General features: G+C 39.7%; 4 protein-coding genes across 5 annotated transcripts in view; 2 read left to right on the top strand and 2 right to left on the bottom strand.

Annotated features, from left to right (window-relative positions):
- The window catches only part of enosf1 (enolase superfamily member 1), a 4,901-nt gene extending 1,461 nt beyond the window's left edge, over positions 1 to 3,440 (top strand). The window contains exons 5-12 of the mRNA XM_039789988.1: positions 1 to 20; positions 104 to 226; positions 602 to 736; positions 1,493 to 1,534; positions 1,620 to 1,749; positions 2,002 to 2,101; positions 2,487 to 2,568; positions 2,886 to 3,440. The exon at positions 1 to 20 is cut by the window's left edge and continues 63 nt beyond it. Coding sequence (XP_039645922.1) covers positions 1 to 20; positions 104 to 226; positions 602 to 736; positions 1,493 to 1,534; positions 1,620 to 1,749; positions 2,002 to 2,101; positions 2,487 to 2,568; positions 2,886 to 2,978 — 725 coding nt within the window. The 3' untranslated portion in view covers positions 2,979 to 3,440. The remainder of the gene's footprint in view (positions 21 to 103; positions 227 to 601; positions 737 to 1,492; positions 1,535 to 1,619; positions 1,750 to 2,001; positions 2,102 to 2,486; positions 2,569 to 2,885) is intronic.
- On the bottom strand, positions 3,362 to 7,274 carry tyms (thymidylate synthetase). Its single transcript, XM_039789986.1, has 7 exons — positions 6,749 to 7,274; positions 5,914 to 5,987; positions 4,958 to 5,132; positions 4,285 to 4,386; positions 3,988 to 4,163; positions 3,818 to 3,889; positions 3,362 to 3,740 (listed from the first exon to the last, which is right to left on the bottom strand). Exons 1-7 carry the CDS (start codon positions 7,164 to 7,166, stop codon positions 3,603 to 3,605), a joined length of 1,155 nt encoding a protein of 384 aa, XP_039645920.1. The 5' UTR covers positions 7,167 to 7,274; the 3' UTR covers positions 3,362 to 3,602.
- A 76-nt stretch (positions 7,275 to 7,350) lies between these two features.
- LOC120552188 (clusterin-like protein 1) lies at positions 7,351 to 11,773 on the bottom strand. 2 transcript variants are annotated; one of them, XM_039789984.1, is made up of 8 exons: positions 11,527 to 11,773; positions 10,630 to 10,736; positions 10,404 to 10,552; positions 9,797 to 9,967; positions 9,236 to 9,683; positions 9,021 to 9,149; positions 8,304 to 8,518; positions 7,351 to 7,932 (listed from the first exon to the last, which is right to left on the bottom strand). In XM_039789984.1, the coding sequence occupies exons 2-8, from the start codon at positions 10,721 to 10,723 to the stop codon at positions 7,723 to 7,725; spliced, it is 1,416 nt and encodes a 471-aa protein (XP_039645918.1). In that variant the 5' UTR covers positions 10,724 to 10,736; positions 11,527 to 11,773; the 3' UTR covers positions 7,351 to 7,722. The 2 variants fall into 2 exon arrangements, with proteins under 2 accessions (XP_039645918.1, XP_039645919.1); XM_039789985.1 differs by lacking the exons at positions 10,404 to 10,552; positions 11,527 to 11,773 and having other exon boundaries at positions 10,630 to 10,735.
- Positions 11,774 to 14,477: 2,704 nt separating this feature from the next.
- Positions 14,478 to 20,742, top strand: part of LOC120552352 (collectin-12-like) — a 37,968-nt gene continuing 31,703 nt past the window's right edge. The window contains exons 1-2 of the mRNA XM_039790345.1: positions 14,478 to 15,127; positions 16,242 to 16,292. Coding sequence (XP_039646279.1) covers positions 15,121 to 15,127; positions 16,242 to 16,292 — 58 coding nt within the window. The 5' untranslated portion in view covers positions 14,478 to 15,120. The remainder of the gene's footprint in view (positions 15,128 to 16,241; positions 16,293 to 20,742) is intronic.

Raw genomic sequence — 20,742 nt, 5'->3', positions numbered from 1 at the left:
CAGACCAGCGGCTCAAACAGGTCTCTGTGCTATAAAGTGTATGTCATTTCTCAGGTTGGACCAATAGTATTCAAATAACAATGTCAGTTGTGTGTTTCTAAAGCTCTGCACGGATGCACTTAAAAGTGGTTGGACCAAGTTCAAGGTGAAAGTCGGTGCTGATCTAGAAGACGACATACGCAGGTGCCGCCTCATAAGGCAAATGATTGGACCCAGTAACACTTTGGTAACGTTGTTTCCCCCCTAACTATTGTATTTACATTCATTCATTTAATTTAATTTCAGTTTATTTAGGAAGTGTACAGTGCAAATTAATAAAACGCATGATTAAACATGGGTTAAAAATCATCTGTAGGCCACTGGCCTCAATGTTAAAAAAGCCTTTTCAAAATACAAATAAACAAGAAAGAAAGTCAACACAAGCATAGCAGAACTTAGCACAAAATAAGATGCAGCACAGAAGCAAAAAGATTAGAAACAAAGCACAAAGCAGAACAGGGTACAAGGTAAAACTACAAAGATTAGACAATGCACAGCTGTTGAGAGCAATAAAAGACAAATATGAGGACATAACCGTATACTAAAGTGTTTGTGTGTTTAGATGATTGATGCCAACCAGAGATGGGACGTAGCTGAGGCCATCAGCTGGGTGTCCAGCCTGGCTGAGTTCAAACCTCTTTGGATCGAGGAGCCCACGTCTCCAGACGACATCCTGGGTCACGCTGCTATCTCCAAGGTAAGGAACAGTGTTGGTCATCTTACTTTAAAAAAGTAATTAGTTACAGTTACAAATTACTTCTCCCAAAAAGTAATTGAGTTACTAACTCAGTTACCACATTGTGAAAGTAATTAGTTACTCAGCAAAGTAACTGTGATGTTATTTTTTTATGTTCTATAACGCCATTACGTTCTATAACATCTTTAACGTCAAAGATGTTTATATTAACTCATTAAATAAAAACACTACAGTAGGCTATTTTAGAACATTTGGTATTTATTTGAACTCAATTGATTGCAGCCTGCTATATGATATACATAGAAATAAAAATAAAATTCAAGTGCAAAATTAAGCGGCAACAAGCGTTGTGTTAGCATGTGTTGATGTGAGTTGCTTCATAAGATTCGAGTTGCTTGAGGCAGACGTGGATAAAGTCTTTTTTTCCTGGGCGTAGCGTGCATGTTAAATAAACATTCTTGACTTTAATTTCAATGAGCGAGAAGTAGTGCCGGTACTTCCAGTTCGAGAACACTATCTTTGAATGTCCCTGGCTCGTCGCCATTGTCTTGTGTTTAGTGGTAGCCAGTGCGTGCAGTGACACAGCGCGAGCAGGGCATCCGCCCACCCAGCCAATCATCATCACATTTGCAACGGTGTCATCATCATCATCATCCCCCTCCCTTGCCGGTCCCCTGGGTCTTTACCTGGTAGGCCACTTCAGTAATCCATCCATGGTTGAAGACTGATAAAAGATATTTGACTTTGTTGCTGCAGGCTTTGGCTCCCCTCGGGATTGGGGTGGCAACAGGAGAGCAGGTCAGAACTCCGTGTTTGTTTGTTGCATACATATCACTGGCTGATGAATTGATAGTTTCTAGTTGGGTACCTGTTTCCTTTCCAGTGTCACAGCAGGGTGATGTTTAAGCAGTTACTCCAGGCCTCGGCTCTGCAGTTTGTCCAGATAGACAGCTGTCGGCTTGGCAGTGTCAATGAGAACCTGGCTGTGCTTCTGATGGCCCACAAGTTCCAGGGTAAAACTCAAGACATGACAACAATCACACAAGTCATATATGAAGCCTTAAAAGCAATAATATAAAGCTAAATCTTTTTTTGGAGCCTTGAAAGCAACAAAAGGGAGTAAAAGGTTATTGGACCAATCAAAATGTGTAACTTTTTGTACCAACTGATTGGAGGTCAAATGAAAAACTCAAACTAATAGGGTTTCTAAATGATGTATTCAGTTCAGTCTGGTTTCAGACACACTAAGATTGCTCTTCTTTTAGTGCCCGTTTGTCCTCATGCTGGAGGAGTCGGTCTCTGTGAGCTCGTCCAGCATCTGATTCTGTTCGACTACATCGGTGTGTCTGGAAGTCTCAGCAACCGGTAAGAGCAGGATTTGTTTTTGTCACCAGTTAACCCTTGTGTTGTCCTTCGGGTCCCAGTGACCCGAAGGACAACACAAGGATTATGTACTTCCCTTTACTTTGTTGAGAATTGCTCTCTAAACAAGGGTTAATACAGCACCTTAGTTCTTGTTTGTACAGCATTTTGGTCAGCTTAAACTGTGTTTAAATGTGTTCTAGAAATAAACTTTACTTACTTACTTTACAAGAAACAGGGTTTAGAGAGCAATTCTCAACAAAGTAAAGGGAAGTACATAACCTTGTGTGGTCCTTCGGGTCACTGGGACCCGAAGGACCACACAAGGGTTAAGAGCTCCTCACTGTAACTGATGAGCAAATGATATTAGCATCACTTTTTCTTTCAGAATGTGTGAATATGTGGATCACCTACATGAACACTTCACCAGTCCTGTGGTAATTCATGACGCCCACTACATGCCTCCCAAGGTAAGATAAGGACAAAAGCCAGCTATCTTACAAAATTAACTTCTGTATTCATGCGTGCGGGCGTGTGTGTTTACTGCCAGGTAGCTTGTGAATTTCACTAAGGAATCAAAGTCTTACCTTAACTGACAGTACATCATAATTTGTTTATTTTATTTTGTATTAATCAAAATCTGCAAAGTAACTAGTTATTAAATAAAAATAGTGCAGTAACGAGTACTAATTATATGCAGAAGTCGAAAGTAGCAGAAAATGAAAAATACTCAAGGAAAGTACAAGTACTATAGTACATTACTTGAGTAATTACTTTTTGTTCTCAGGAGCCAGGCTACTCTTGTGAGATGCTGGAATCAACAGTGCAGAGACACCAGTACCCTGACGGGGATGTATGGAAGCTGATCATAAACAAATGAGGACTTTATGTCAAACATTTAACCCAAGGCTCTTTTTTTTTTTTTAATTTTTTTTAATAGACCTACAATTGGTCTGGGTTAACCTTTTGTGTTGTCTTCCCGTCAACCTTTTTTCGATGTTTGACGCCTTTTTTCAGTTTGTTTTTGCTTTTTCCAACGTTTTAAATTCTAAAATTTCTTTCTTCTGATATAAAACAAAAATTTAAAACGGGTCAATTTGACCCTAAGTCAACACAAGGGTTAAGTGGAGTGAAAATGGATTGCACTTAGAAACTGCAAGAGTAGAAGTGTAGCAGACACTTTGAAATTCTAGACTTTTGTAATATTAAGGGTGTTTTACTGCTAGACTCATGTTGGGTCAATAACAATCATCTACAAGCTGACACAAATGTAAATTCTTTATTTACAAATTAAACTGATCTAACTGGCATTTTTATACTAAAATAAACTTTTCTGCAAGAACTTTGTGGTTTAAAAGTGTCATTTCACCAAAATCAAAAAAGAATTAACTCTTAACTTTTTTGTTTTGGATAAACTGAACATGAGAGAGAGACAGACACACACACAGACAGACACACACACACACACACACACACACACACACACACACACACACACACACTCTTAGACAGCCATCTGCATCTTAATGGTTGGATGAGGGTTGTAGTCGCAGATCTCAAAGTCCTCTGCACGGAAATCATCTATGCTCTCCACTTTTCTCAGGATCTTCAGCTTGGGGAAGGGGCGGATCTCCCTCTGAAGCTGCGAATTTAGACGGATGTGTAAGTTTGAAATCACGTGGAGAACGGGGGACAGAAAGCAGTCTTTAACTAACCCACCTGTACTTTGAGAGGTTCGATGTGGTTGACGTAGATGTGAGCGTCTCCCAGAGTGTGAACAAAGTCGCCGGGCTGGAGGGACAGAATGGGGGGGGGGGGAACACATGACAGGTGAGGTGAGCACGACCATACGCTAAAAATTAGTTGTGACAAAAGCACAGTGCTCTTACCTTGAGTCCTGTGATGTGTGCAATCATGTAGGTAAGAAGTGCATAGCTGGCGATATTGAAAGGCACCCCCAGACCCATATCACCTGAACGCTGGTACAGCTGACACGACAGCTCGCCATCACACACGTAGAACTGACACAGGGCGTGGCAGGGGGGCAGAGCCATGAGGGGTAGGTCTGCAACAACACAGGACAAGAGATTTAAAATGATAGAACATCACTACAATCGGGTGTAAAGAGAGCTTTAGAGCAGTTTAGGATTCATTCTCAAGAAGTTTAAAATGTGTACATGCCACACCTTTGGGGTTCCACGCACACATGATGATCCGTCTGTCCTCTGGATTCTTATTGATGGTATCAATGACCTTCTGCAGCTGGTCAACACCTTGTCCCGTGTAATCTGTTGAAGAAATTTATAAAAAGGATCCTTTAAAATCTGAGGCACAGTACTATTCACTAGTTATGTACGTGTAGCTGCTATTGTGCAATATGCCTACCAAATATGATCCATTTAAAAGGAATAGTTCCCCCCAGCTCTATGCTAAGCTAACTGTCTGCAGCTTCATATTTTCTGTACAGACAGAAATATAGCTATGTTTCTATTGTGCATAAATCTCTTATAATATACTCTTATTTTTGTCAGAGATGGTCCTGCTTTTAGAAATAGAAGCCTAACTGCAATTTCCAATGTAGATCCCACAACCAGTTGCAAAGTCTTTACAAAAGATACCCAATTAAAATGTCCATTAATAATTAGTGTGAATAATTGCCTGGATGGTGCCTCAGCCAGCAGCATCTACAAAATTACGTTGATCATTCAAACCAAATCCACATTTGGTTACTTCAAATTCTGTGATTGTAAATATGAACTTGAGTAGATGCCACACACTTAATCCGTGTAGCAACCGATAAACCGAAAAAGCCTTTGTCCACTGCACATTAAACTGGGTGCAGCTGTACTGTAACTGTACCTGCATGCATGGTTGTGTACTCTGCACCAAAGTGCCTCCACTGGAAACCATACACAGGCCCCAGGTCGCCTTCCTCTCTCTCTGTGAACCCAAGGTTGTCCAGGAAGTTCCGGGACCCGTTGGCTTCCCAAATCTTCACCCCTTTCTCTGAGAGCTCCTTGGCATTTGTTGATCCCTGTGGCCACAGTAAAAAAAATATCAGAGCGCAATTCAGTGTTTTTGACACAAATCCTGCATGTGAACCTAAAGAGTGAGTTCACCCAAATTCCAAAAGAAATATTTTCTCAGCTATATTTTCAGGCATGTAGCCATGATGTAGATATTTTCCTGGTGGATTTTAATCTGAGGTGTCTGCATCTGATGTAATGGAGAAAGCCTCTGGAAAGCCATGGTAGTCCTTTTTCCAAATGTGGATATTTTACAATCTACAGTAAGCCATCAAACCCATAACTATCTGCATGGCTTTATACTAGGCCTGCACAATTCATGGAAAAATATGAATCACTTTTTTTCTTTTTAGCTTAGAAATGATCCCATTTTTCTCACAAAGTGTAATGTTTATTGCACACATGAACCATGACAAAACAAAACTGCAGTACGAAACCTATAGCACATTGCGCTACACCACAAGCCTGTAAATATAGAGGCTTCAATGAATAAAGAAAATAAAGTACACACTGGCCATTTAAGTACAGTAGGCTACCAAAAATAGTGACATAACATATTTAACTAAATATGGCCCTGATACAGGCTCTATCTGAACTCCTCCTTGAACATGTCTTTACCTCATTAAAACATGTTAATGTCAAATGCTTTCAATAAATTAATGGAAGAAAGTCATTTAAAAATTATATCGTGAACAGGGGTGAATCGAGATCGCAATTTTATAACAATTTATTGTGCAGGCCTACTTTATACCACTAGAGGAAAAATATTTCACACACACACCTCCTCACCTTAATAAACCACAGCAGTTCTTCAAGGATCCCTTTCCAAAATACTCTCTTGGTTGTCAGCAGGGGAAACTGATCTACAAGTAAACAGGAGAACAGGTTATTTCATATTACGATATAAACAAACATGATTATTAAAAACTATGACTTAGCCATGTATGGGAAATGGATTACAAATAAACCTGTCAGTGCTCCCTGGTGGACAAACTATGTACTGCTGATACTGTTTTCTGAACGACCACTAATATACATGTATCTGGCATTCCTGTAGCAATAGATCTGTGATAAACTAATTTCATCAGAGTTCATGTACTGTACATTTAAACGCATATACTGAATAACGTTTACTTTACTTGAGTACTTTAATTTCATGCTATTTTAAACTGTTACTCCACTAAAATGGAGAACTATTGAATTTCTTACTCCACTACGTTTGACACCTTTATTTATTAGTTACTTTGCAAATTAAGATTTAACAAACAAAACGTGGTTACTTACTTCATAAAAAAAGGATGCACTGTTGATTAATTGAACTACCAAATAGTGTATACATCTCATGATTATTATGTATAACGTTATAGGACACTGAGGGCCGTTCTGCATAATTTACTTTTGATACTTGAGTTTATTTTGCAGATACTTTTGAATTTTGAATGCAGGACTGTCTGTTATGTAGGAGTATTGTTTTTTTTATTAGTATAGTAGTAATACTTTTAACGTTATTTCAGTAAAGGAAGTACCTGAGTAAACGTTACTTCCTCCACCACTGTCTACCAGCATTCTCAACATTTGCAGTAAATAGATAAGTACCAAACAAACAAAGTGGAACCTTACAGACCTCGCAGACTGTATCTGGCCTGAGCACCGAACACCGAGATGACTCCTGTCCCGGTTCGGTCTCCCTTCCTGCGGCCGTGCTGCATGATGTACTCGATCTGATCCAGATACCCGCGTTCATCACAGAAAACCCCGAAGTTCTTCTTTTCTTCCGCCGCTGCCGCGGGCTGCTTCTGCTCCTCCATTTTACAACCGTTTGCTGTGTGTATTTCTGAAGTTGCGGGCATTTTTGTGGACATACGAGTAGACGATTTTACACAGACAAGACTGTTGTGTTGTTTGAACGCATTGACATATAAGGTTTGAACGCCAGTGAATATTTCCCGGGTAAATAAAGAAGACTTCCGTATTGACGAAGAAAACTCGCGAGAGTACTGGAAAAAAAGCGCGCCCTGCTTTTTTTCTTCTTTAAAAACCATGTAAAAAAAACTCAAAAAGTACTCAATTATAGTAATACATTAATAAACGAGTAAAGTTTTGTCTTTGCAAATATTGTTTCAAAAAAAAGTTGCATAAAATATGTTCTAATTATTTAAATATCAGCTTGACAAAATACACAAATGTGGATGTACATTTTCAAGTAAAAAAATTTAAAATACCTAATTGTTCAAAACCTAGATTCTTTATTCAGCATCTGAAGATCATGTGTGAATGCTGCAATATACCTACACATTAATCAATTCAAGTGTAAATATTCCCATGGCTCCAATATCAATGCTACATATTGCACATGGTTGCATTTTAATCTTTGAATACAAAGTCAACGAAGGATTCAATTTATGATTGTTTCTTAGTTGCCTAGTATTAGTTATCATTTTGGATTAAAACATACAATTTGCATTGTGGGTCTCAGATTGAAGAAATCCACAGGGATTCATGGTATTAAGTTGGTGGTTTCAAATTTCAAATCAAATTTAATTTTACTCAAATGCAGTTTGGAGCTCTGCCAGGTGAAGCTGAGAGCCAAATAATGAACTAAGCCACAACGCTGCTGGGATCAATACCTCTTATCTGCTGTTTATGGAGTGTCAGAGCCTCCTGAGCTACATATTGGATAAACGCATTATCATCCACCTCCAGCTCTCCTGGGACAGAGATGGTTATTGGGGCAGAGTCCAGTATGGTTACAACCACACTGCTGTCAGCTTTAGGTCTGATGCTCTTCATCTGTTGCTGTGGATTCACCTGAAAAATGAAATTGAGTGAAACTGCATCAGTGATGGCAATACAACAAATAATATTCTGCCATAGAAACAAAAATAATAACTGACAATATTCTTGCCCACCAAAATTAATCATACAGATTTTTAGGCTACATTTATATATAGTCAGGTAACCTTTCTTTGGCTTGGCTTTGGAGTTTAAATGTAAACCTTGTTAATGCATTTCAGGTATCAAGTCTTTCATCTATGACAGAATTAAAATAACATGTTGCAGGTATAATTAACTGTAAAATAAGTAATAAAAATGCATTTGGCACTTAGCAACCCTTGTAACATCCCAATTTAATTACTATAAGATAAAGTCTGACAAAACCAGCATTACTCCAAACATACTGTGATCACACTGAAGATGTTGTGTGGGCCCGCTGTGCTGCTGGACAGCTGGCTGACCCAGCCGTACTTGTCATCCATGTTTCTGTACCATCTCTGTGTGTCCGCTATGTGTCTCTGGACCATCTGCAGCCTGTCGTCGTACTGCAGACGGGAGGCGTTGAGCAGCATGTGCATCTCCTCCATCTCAGAGTGTAACTGCTGGACGCCGGGACACTCTGTAAGTACAAATGATCACATGTACAGAAGCGTGCCATGTCAGTATAGGCCTTTATTTTCTCAACCTCTTCATCAAGCAACAATTTTGACAATCAATTAAATGTCTAAGTTATTTTCTATCAGTGTTAAATTACATATAAAACAAGAAACCTGAAGATAGCATTAAACAAATGATTAATCTAACGGTCTAAGTGACAATCAGCCAAAATAATTGATAACAGAAATCATCAGAATATTACTGTCATGGTGAATGTTTTCACTCGTGATGCCTATTATACCCTTTCAGTTGAAAGACTAGTTTGCAACGACTTCAATGTGAACTCTGCAATGTATGAAATAGCGTTTTAATTGTCCACAGAATTTGTATTTAAGATGGGATAAGATAAGACAGATTGGAACATTTTTGCACAACTACTTTATGTGCATACTATATGTGACTGATAAACACATTTGGAACCAATGATGCTCACTCAAAAAAAAAATTTTGTGCCATTTATTTACCTTTTAACAGATAAACTTCACATGCCTCGCACAAACTTTGGAGTTGCCAGCACTCTGATGCTTGTCTGCGGAGTGGTCTGCACAGATATCTGCTCTGGGACAGTCCCAAAGCAGAAAGGGATCCTAAATCTGTGTAGATGAACATACAATAACAGCAGTGGATATCATTATCTAATATCTAATACAAATGTAGTTCTACAAATGACATCAGATACCTGTGCTTGATTGCTGAAAGTACTCCTCTGCTTCTTGTATCTCTTCAAACACATCAGCCATCGTGGAGCTGAATTCTTCCAGCACGTTCCTCCCAAAGTCAGACACTGAATCGAGGATGTGATCCAGACTGAAGAAGCCAGCGCTCATGTCGCCCTGCATGGCCGACAGCGGGCTAGGTCGGGCCTCTGTGGTGAAGGCAGCCAGGAAGGAATGCCCCAACACCTGTTGCATCCTTTTCACCAGTATGATGCTCTGGTTGTACAGGAGGCTGATGTTTGACAGCAGCTGGCTGAAGGATGCATCTGCCTGCAGAAGATCCAGATCTGCTCCATCTTCTGTGACCTGGTTCTCAGGTGAGTTGGTGCGATCCACATTCTCCTCATTCTGATTGTAAACATGATCCGTGACTTCCAGTTGGTCTGCCATTTTCCTGAAAAACTCCTCCACCTGCAGAGAGAGATTGGCTGAGAAACATCATGTTTGGAGCCTGTTACAAATCAGTCTTAAGTCTGATCATTTTGGAGACAGACAATTATAATAGGCTAACATGTAAGTCAAACCTTAAATGAGAAAGAGGCGAAGCCACGGCGACACTTAGAGGTAAAGAAGGCCTTACAAGTATCTTCAAGACAAGGTCGACATTCATCGAAGGAAGACTTGGTTAAATCTTGACATTGCTGATCAGCCTCCTTCAGTTTTTGCTCGGTTTCCCAGACCAGCTGCATCGCCCCCTGAAGGAACCCCAAAACAGAAAGTTCTGTCTCAGATACATTACCTCTTAATAAGCCAGAGGGTATATGTGGTTTGGGGCCTTGGCACAAAGCCTTTTATTTTGAAATGACTTAAAAAAAAAAAAAAAGATTCATCTACAGACAGTTCATTTATCCTGACTGCTGTAAAACTACACTTTCAACTCCCTAAACTAGCCCCACTCCCCCATTCATTATTCACTGTCTGCTTTGAGGTTTCTCTGAGAGGCTTTGCCTTTATGAGGCAGAAAATATGTCATGGGCTTCAGAATAACGCACAAAGACGAGGCATGTAACTGCTCAACTACACTGGTCATGTTCTGTGAGAAGCGATTGTGTTTAAATACAGCCTGGCTTCATGGTACTGTGAATATAATAGGTCTGCAGAGGCTGGATTTAACAGAAACTCATTTTATACCATCTTCTTGTCACTGCTGTGTCTCAGGGCGTCCATGAGATGTCTGTGCTTCTCCTCTTTTTTCTCCATGGTTTCCATCACCTGCTTCACCCCCAGTAACGCTCGCTTTATCTCCTCATCAACACACTGCTCTCCTGCTGCAGACAGCTCTACACACACCAAATACAATGTATTTATTCTGTAAGAAAACGTACATCTAATTGTTTTCTATAGATAAAGGCCTTACCTTTCAGCGTGTCCTCCTCACTCAGCGGAGGAGAGTCAGCCGCACAAAGCAGCACTTCAGTGATGCAAAAAATTTGAACAAGCAGCTTCCTCATCCTGTCCTGAGCTCTGTAAAAACAGTGCAGAACTTACTCATTGTTCTGCTACAGGCACCACACAGCACCATATCTTTATATACTACTAATATCGACCTGCCATGTAACCTGCCACAAGGTGGTGCTATTTCTCAAGTATTTTTAACACAGAGAAGATTTAAAAATGAATACAACGCAAAGGGTAACTAATTGTCCCAATGGTGGTTCATTAGCATTGAATATCACATCAGTGTTAAGCTAAATATACATGATTACCAAAACAGATCCCCAAAACTACTGCAGTCAACGGATCCAATCACATTACATAAGGATAATAACACTGCAATTGAATTATTTATTATACATAGAGTACTCATGTTCTAGCACATGTAAAGTAGGACTGTGGACCTTTAGCAACAGTGTGCAACTGTTGATTCTATGTATTACATCTCTGTGTGCATGTATCAATCAACAGAATTAAAAGAAATAAACAAAAACAGAATGATAACATGTATCAAACTGGCACTGAACCTGCCCACATAAAATAAATATGTCCTATTGTAATGACTTCTCAATGCTAATGCTAATTCCTTTAATTAACTTTCACTGAAAACACAGACCATTAACTCTATATATCTCTCAGGTTGCATGTGTGACATCCCACTGTCCATGCATGTGTCATAAAATCAATCTTAATAGAAAGTTATTATGGCATTTGATGCTGTACCTGTGAAGAAACACCTTGTCCAAATTGTTTTGTGGCGATCCTATATGCGAAACAGAAACAAAAGAAATTGCAAAATAGTTTTAAATAGTGTATTTACCTTGACGACTATGAACACATCAGACTCCAGAAGAGAAGCAGCAGGTTGTGCTGTGTTGTGGAGAGATGAGAGCGAGGCGCCTGCTTCCTCGAAGGATTGTTCTATTTTTATGGATCTACTCAGCAGCACAGATCCTATTAGTGTGCATGATTAAGCCTTACACGCACAGCATAACTACAGATCCGTTTAGGATGGGTTTTAATGCACGGTTAACATTACTTGCTCAATTGTTTGCAGGTCTCTCTCACTTAATTGTCACCCAGCATACTCCAGAGCCCTCCTCAGGTAAAACGTTCTCCTCAAATCTCCATCAGGCTGACAGTAATAAGCCTGAGCTTCCTGCAGAGACCTGGCACACACTGGCATACTCTTGGTTAAGCTCTGTATTGTAGGTCTCAAGAGGAGCAGAAGGACTGCATGTGGAAGTATGCACGCTAATACAAAAACATCAAAGGGGAAACCAGTGTTACTTTAACTACAAATCATGTGCGTTCAAATTCAGCATCCATCATACTGTGTCAGCAGCACTGCATGAGAAAAAGACTTCTTGCTTCCTGTCTTTCAGGGTCTACCAGCAGCGACTTTCTCCTGCTGCATACAAGACAAAGTGAGTTGTTCTTATCATGATATCTAAGCATGGCAGCAGCGTGGTAAATGTGGAATTCCTGTATGCTTTCTCAGCTCTCTGTTAATCTGAGCCCACTGCTAAAAAGCCTTGACCCAGCAAATGAGGTCCCAACCTCTGTATGAGGACCAGCAGCAGCGGGGCTGTAGGATACCTGACCTTCAGCTGCTTTTTATCAGCTCGCCACGATCTGGGCCCTAATACCAGCCTGCTGCTCCAATTATAGCCGACCGTAAAATAACAGTTTTGAAGACTTTAGGAAAACAAGTAATTAGTCGGTTTATCATCTCAGGCTGGTCTGGAATCTAAGACGTGGTAGACTAGGTCAAACCCCAGCGATTAGCACCAAGCCTGGGTTTGAAGGCTCTGTTATCCAAAGAAAGAAGAAAAACAGATCCGAGTTTGATGTCTGTGTCACTTTTTTCTTTTTCTTTTTTTTTTTAAAGCTCAGAGGATTTTAGAGCTGAGACACTTGGTGTTATCTGTATCTTTTCCGTGTAAATCAATTGGTTTGAACTGAGCGAGTGTCAAAAGATAAGCATCAAGGCCACATCAGTGCAATGTATAGGCAGGGACACTAACCTGCACTGTGAAGATGTGAGAGTAAATCTGTCTAATTTCTTTGATGCAGCTGTTTTCTGCCTTTGATCAGTGATCTGCATCTGCAGGTCGGAGAGATTATGGACACAGGAACTGTTATAATTATCACTGCACCTGGAGGAGTGAAATGGTAATGGTCACTGGTGAACCTTACAGTATATGTTTATTGGATTGTGGTCAGTATTGGCTCCCATTTGGGAATAATTTTGTGTAACAGAAATAATTGTAAAGGCAAAAGTAAACATGCACATATCTAGCCTATATGAACTAATAAAGTTAGGAAGGATATTTTGTATCACAGCAAATCAAATCAATCTAGTTTCATATCAAACAGACATACCAAGGAAAATAAAAGTACTAAATTATAAAGCACATGGTAAAACTAAAAACTAAAACTATTATGCCTGATACAAATCTAAAACACAAAAATCTACATCTTTATCAGGTGATTTAATGAAGTCCAAGAAATGTTGTTTTCGTCAAACAAATAAATTAAAAAGACAACCTATCACATTACTACAAACATTTTCTAGAATATGCTTCTTGATTTTTGTGAAGCTATCCTACTGACATAGGCTAAGTTAGCCTATTTGTACTAGACCAGGTTGAAATAATTTACTTAGTTTACTTTTCTCTTGTTTTATGGAAATAATAGAAACATGTCTTTTAAAATATGTAATGTTTTTGTAATTGTAACGCAGGAATGTTGAGTTATTGTGATAAATCAGTTGATAAAATAACCCAAACCACATGAGTAACTATTTTTAAATCACACAGAGAGGCCAAGTTTCCCTAAAGGAATATCATGTATATGAAAGTGATTTTTCATCCTTGAAGGAAATGAGATGTGAATATGTAAAAACACAGGAACTGCACTGAAATGTCGCCGTTTCGGTGTGGTTCCACCTCCCCAAACCTTTGAAATTATCTATAATGGGTACCAGATTTTACCCGGGGACGCGATTGCCATCAACCCCCAGTAACTTAATCTCATTCCCGGTTGGATTACTGCAGCACCGCACGAGGTCCCGGGGCCTGTCCGCACCTCCTCTATCCCGAAACGGGGAATGTCAGCAGGACAGGACGGGACAGTCACTGGTATGACTTCAAAAACCTGAGTTGGACCATGGATGTATTAAGAAAACGGAAGAGTTGGACAGTGGTTGTCCAGATGAAAGTGATGACGATGTAAAGTTAAAAAGAGAAAGTTAGGGGAAACCGGAAATGATGTACGTTCCTTCAAAATAAGAGTTATGTGGGTCCTTTTTTGACTGGGTTGAATATCAGTAGATAGAGTTAAAGCAGCACTGTGTTAATGAGAGTCACTCGTTTAAAGCACATTTAAGTCCCTTTGAAACTCATGATTGTCATCATTTTATTGTTAAATTACATTTTACATGTAGCCTACATTCACGGTGAAAACCATGAATCCTGACCGCCTGCTAGAGCACGTGCTACTCTGCGTTAGTACGTTGCCGTTTGAGAGCGCGAAGTCTCTTTAAAGCTCTGTATACAGCCCATCTGAAACACATTATCTTGTTTGTTTAATCAATAAAAAAACAAAAATGTAAAAACGATTTATATAGCCTACTTTTTTTCTTACTTTTGCAGAGCTGTTACTATTTATTTAGCAGTCTACAACTTGCATTAGGCAACTAACATTAGCAGAAACTCAAGGAAGGATAGCTAATGTTAATCCCGTAATTGTGTGTTTGCAGTTTTGTAGGAATTAAACAAACAACTGTGTTTAACAGTGCGCTTTAGAGGTAACGTTAATGGTAAGTGACTTTTGTTACCTTTCTTTGAGAACATGGCTAGACTAGTTTCCCTCACGTTTCCAGTCTAAAGCTAACTAACGGTTGGCCATAGCAACATTTCCCAAAATGTCAAATTATTTCTTTAATTGAGATCTTGTGTTTGGAGGCATCAACATATAAGCTAAATATTAAGAGTGAAGAGTATTTTTATAGAACAGTCATTATTATTTTATACTGTAGGCCTATCTTTGCTCTCTCTACGCAACAACAAAAACGATTTAATTGTGAAAGCGACACCGGAAGTGCAGCCCGTCTTTCTGTTTACCACTGGTAGTAACCTGGTAGTAACAGACATCACTTCTTCCTCCTTCAGGCTCCGGGAACATCACATCACTCCTGCAAAAACTCCTCTGAAACTAAGCTAGCAAGAGACAATGGGATTTTAAACTGAAGACTCAACATGAAGACATACTCATAGTTGTATTATTTCTTTTATTAGTGTGTGTCGTTCTTCGTGAAACAAGTTTACACCTTTGCACTGGATGCTGAGATGCGCAGAAAGTGACAGCGGTCCTCATCTCTTCTACAGTCCTCAACGAGTTACAAAACGCCATGAAAGGTTTGTTTCCTTTACGTGTAGCGGCTTTTAAAGTGTATGTGTTTTAATTCAAACAAACAGATTACACTCTTTACAGGTTGTTGTGCCTATTCCTTTGTGGTGCGCGATTCACATCTGGATGACATTACGGTACTGCGGTGCAGAAGTTGTGAAATACTTGGAGTTTTTTTCCTTACACCACTTATTTACATCTTATTGACGGATATACAAGACTAAATAATGTTTGAACAAGTAGGCTGTGTATCCGGTAAAGATTTTTTTATTTTTTTTAACTTGTTGAATTTATGATATTTGAGAAACAAGATCTGCTTCCAAAAAAACTTTATCATTGTTAAGAAAAGATCCTGCATGGCTGATGATCAGAACAAACCTAGTAGTGCATGTGGTTTTCAGACTTGGTTAACTGCTGTATTTGTGCTAACACTCCAAACAGTAGCCTCTTAAAGCAGCTGTATTTGTTCCATCAACAACTACACTATATTCATTTTACCAAGATAAACTAAGGCGAAATAGCACAGGAACCTCCTCTGACCCCCCACCAACAAACACACACTCAGTTCATCCCTCCCTACATGTCTCCCCCCTCAGTCCCATCTGTTTACCATTACCAGTGATGTCCTCTCTGCTATGCTCCAGTCTTCAGTGTAGTGCAGCAGAGTGTAATTAGGGTTTACTGTCAACAACCCAAAGAAACCGCAGCCTGTGGCTTTTACAGTTCTCTGGACCTCCTATCGCCACATACACACTTACAGACTAGAGCTGATACTCCACTATCTCCTACCTAATGCCTTGTTGGCTGCCTCCCCTCTGCTCAACAGAGATCATTATACTCAAGGTTAATATTATGAATTATTGGCTCTGTGCAGCTGCCCTGGAGTGCATCTTTCTGTTTTATTTTGTTTGTAGAATCCTACCAATTGCTTCAACGTACCACCAGTAGCGTGCATATATCATTTTTTTGCTGCTTTTAAATGTCTTATGTATCCCTGTACGGTGTCCTTGAGTGCCGAGAAAGGCGCCTTTAAATAAAATGTATTATTATTATTATTATTATTATTATTATTATTATTATTTTATAACCTACTCATGTCATGTTTCTGATTATGTCATACAGACGACTTTGCAGACGAGGAGGAAGTGCAGTCTTTTGGATACAAGAGGTTCGGTGAGTGAAAAGTCCTTTTTCATATGGTGGAAGAGGGAAAAGCTGACACACTTGGAGCCCTATTCATAAAAGGTTTTATTGTTTTCAGAATGAAATGTTATGAATTAAAGCCAAAGTGTGTGGGCTCTTTTTTTCTTTTCTGCTGTTATGTACCTGGATTGAATTGATTGATTGATTGATTGATTGATTGAATTACCTTGATATTTATGGGCGTGTCGGTCTAACTGAATCTTCTAGTTAAAACAAAAGGCACGTTTTTCATGTCAGCACAGACAGCAGGCTGCCAAAGCCTTATCTGTCCTGATATGTGGCTCGGTCCCTAATGGTTCTGCAGGGTTTGGGTTTAACATAAATGTGGCTGACGGTCTGTGAGGTCTACCTCACCACAGGCCCAACGACTGCTGACAGAGCTCACCAGATCAAGAAGTTTCAGAAACTCTCTTCTCTCTTTCATCCACTTAAATTAAGTCACTTAAACACGTTGACTCACACACAGACTTCAAAAAATGTGTAGTTACTCAAACTGAAATTGTAGTGAACATATATCTTTATGTAGTGGTGCAGACAGAGTTCACATGCACTTGGTTTGCATACAAGTGTACTAATACACATGCACCATGTAGCTAAAAAGTAGCAGACGGACCCCATTTTCAGAGGCTTTCCCAGGGGACTTGTACACTGGTAGTGAACCAGACAAGACCAGAATGATAAGCTTTAAAAATGCTTAAAGGGTCAGTTCACCCAAATTACAAGCACTTACCTCTAGTTGTATCAAGCCATGAAGCTAGTGTTGTTTGTATCGTTCTGGGTTTTGAGATATCTGCCATGTTTGCTTCTAATAAATCCAATCCAATAGTGTCCCCATTACACTGTGTAATCCGCAGACCTCGCTGTCAACAGGTTTTATTTGCTGCCAAACAAATAGTTCGTATGACTAATCCCTCCTGTAAAGTACAAAAAAATGTCTTTTCGTAAATTTGACAAACTAACCCTTTAAAATTTGAATTTTTTTTTTCCTGTGGCAACTACAATATGGTCTTTTCTTCTTCAATGCAATAAGCTCACAAACTTTGCATTTGTATTTTATACACATTTGTTCCTCTCATGCTGCATTAATGATAGTTAATCACAAATACTTATGTGTATAAAGGATCTGTTAGTTTCACCGCTCCTCCAGTTGCTGCTGTTGGGTTTGTGAGGCATATGTTTGCCATCAAGTGCATGCATTCATGCTTTTGGATAAAGAAGAAAAAACTGGCAGCAAAGGGCAAACCCTGTGTCACACACGCCCTCAAACACATTGTTATTACTTTCCTTTGGAGACGGAGCACATGCTCCATCACTGTTACATTCAACACTGATTTGGAATCAGGAGCCTCTGTGTCTCTGTATTTAGGGTGTTGCTGCAGTATGACTCATTCACACAAAGTTCGGCTGAGGTCCATGAGAGTGGATGTGAGGCAGTGGACTACAGCACCAGCTGAGAGAAAAATTCAGACTGTGTTAAAACACAATCTCTTTTATCCAAGTCACCCGAGTAGAAGCATCCTGTTTGTCTTTCTCTGTGAGCGCGTGCAAGTCCCGCTCATGGAGTAGATTAGAGAGCTGCGGGGTGGGAGCCAAATCCTGCTCACTTTTAACTATATCCAAATGAACTTTTGACATTAGGAGGAGTAGGAAGAGCGAGCTGCTGAACTCTGAGCTGAGTGCAGTTGGCCCTCTCAGGGACACGGCAGCTGTTCGGAGGAGCAGACTCCGAGGGTCTGCCTCACCACTCCACAGGCTTTGTTGTGCAATAGAGCTGCATTCATGCAAACCATCACAATCCCTCATTCTTCCACTATTAGCACTATAATCTCAGTACTCAAGGGAAAACAAGCAGTTATTTCCTCTCTGCATGTTTTGCTTTAGTTCATTGCATTCTCCCAGGGGACTGATAGTGTTTAAATTGCTGTGATGTGTCAAAGCTGGGACTGTTATAAAGTCACGACTGAGAACACTTTTAACAAGTGAACATAGGTAAGAGACATGGGTTTGGGTTTTTCTTAGCCTATTTACATACAAATTTCAAACACTTGGCTAATACTGCTGACCATTTTCTAAAGCGCTCCAGAAGTTTTCCCAGGAAGCCAGTGACTCCCACCAATTCTAGTACACAATGAAAATCACCTCTCAGTTGTTTGAAACATGGAGACATATTACAAATTGTGAAGCATTTTGGGTAAAAGCATCACATTAATACAGTATATAAGAAATCAAATATGAACAACAAACAAGATGTCATGATCAGGACAAAAGAAGTTTGTATTTTTCTGGATTATTAGGCAGTTTCGGATCTTGTAGTTTCACACAAGCACTTGAAGATATCACAAATAAAGTGCCTCTTTGCAGCTGAATGACCACAGAAAAATATGAAGGTAACTATATGTTCACTGTGATGAATTAGCAATCTCCGCAAGTTGATTTTCGCACCTTACTGAAGTTAGAAGTCAATGGTTGCCAATAAAGAAATCAGTCTCAAAACTCTTGATATGCCTTGGAAAATGGACTCCAGCATTATAAAGAATACATGGCTTGTAGTTAATTGGCAAAAATGTGCAAAAACACTGTGGTCTTTAAAGCAAGACGCTTCAGCGTTGTGGGATAAAGAGTGGGCTTGGAAGTTTTTCTTATAACAGTGCATTGGGAAAGATAAAGGAGCAATGAATCAGTCTGATGGTTGGCTTCATCTTCCAAGAAAGTTCTTTATAAAACTCTCCTCCAATTCCTTGAATTCCAAGATTTGATGAAACCATCTCACTTTTGTAATAAAATGCTGTAATGCTGTTGTGATAAAAATCTGACACAGCTTTCATTTAGTTTCTTCACTGATTTGGCAGCAATTCATCTACACCAATTTTAAATGGAGTGAACTGTTTTCTGATCCTCTATTTTACACAAACATCATCCAGAAGGCATTCATACATCATGTATCTTTACACGAATGCACGAATAGACACACGTTTTTCCTTTTAATTTTCCTCTTTGTTTACAAGTGGAAATGCTCAAAACACACACACACACACACACACACACACACACACACACACACACACACACACACGTACATTCACTGAGCGAATTCATCTGGTAATCCCATTCCCATCTCTCTCACTGCCAAGTTAAAGCCATGCCGGAATTGCTTTTACAGTGCTCAAGCTTTAAACATATTTATTATTATTTTTCAGTGGGGGGTTGACAAAAGAAGGCCATCAGAATAAAATTGAAATTTACCTGAGCTTTGGCTGAACTCCCTTAGAGCTGGTATAATCATCGGTCATTGGCAGTCAGTAGCCCTTGAATGAAAGCAGTTTGAGCTAGCACAGCACGTTAGCAAGCAAGTCAAACATGAAAGGATTGAGGCCTACAGTATATCTTTAATTATGTTGTAGCCATTAGAAACATTTCAAAGGCTGAATTAAATTGTCTTTCTTAGGAAATGCTAATGCAGAACAGTGTGGCAAAATGAGTTTTCCCAAAGGGTACTCTGTAAAGGAAGATGAAGCTCTGTACATCACATATTGACAATAAATAACTGCGAGAATATCAAGGTATATTAGAATATGAACTTCTCACAATTCAGTGAGTTTACATTTACAAGTGACACCATATTTAGAGCACCCCCTCGAAAACGAGATTGTTCATCTCAAGGGGTTATTCCTCATCAATAAATGTCAATTAATATTTTATATAAATGGCATTTACCACCATCCTGCACTGGCTCTCCTGCCGTGTGTTCCTGGGTGGTACTACTGTATTGATTTTTACTGGAGGCATGTTGGTCAGCAGGTAGGAGTCAGGGCCAATCATGATAATAAGCAGCAGGTCCTCCTGGAATCGGCACTTACGTCTGGATGGGGGTCCTTCTCCCTCCACTGCTGTGTCTTCTGTTCCCACACATGTGGGTTTGGAGAGGTTGGGCTCAGGAGGTTTGCGGCCGGCGTGGAACCTAGAGTGCACTAATCTATTTCCTGCACTTGTTATGGTTTCTCCAGCGAGGCCCGGAACATTCCTGGAGCCGAGCATGGCGTTGGGGTGTCTGTGCCTGGAACCAGCTGTGTCAGCACAGCCAGGGATCGGTTCGGTCCGGTGGGTTTTTCTGGCAAAGAGCATTCCACCGCTTCACAACCACCTTCAGCTGTAGTCATAATGACACCTCACCCACCACCTCATCCATCTTGGTTAACATGGAATCAAACATGGTTATGTTAACACTACTAGCCAACTTTTGTCAGACCCTGACACATTTAATACATACTGTCATGCGATACTTTGTTGTGTGTGTGTCAGAATGTCTGATGAGGATTTTTATGCACTTTACTGTGGTTTCTTAGCCTTTTTTACAGAGTTGTGTTGTGGTTTCTCAAATTCTGCCTCTTCGTTCTTTCTTAAAATTGCTTGGCAGGTTTTG

Source organism: Perca fluviatilis, chromosome 22 (genome assembly GCF_010015445.1).
Source record: "Perca fluviatilis chromosome 22, GENO_Pfluv_1.0, whole genome shotgun sequence".
Lineage (NCBI taxonomy): Eukaryota > Metazoa > Chordata > Actinopteri > Perciformes > Percidae > Perca > Perca fluviatilis.
Note: the sequence above shows the minus strand (reverse complement) of the source record. Positions and strands in the feature narration are given on the sequence as shown.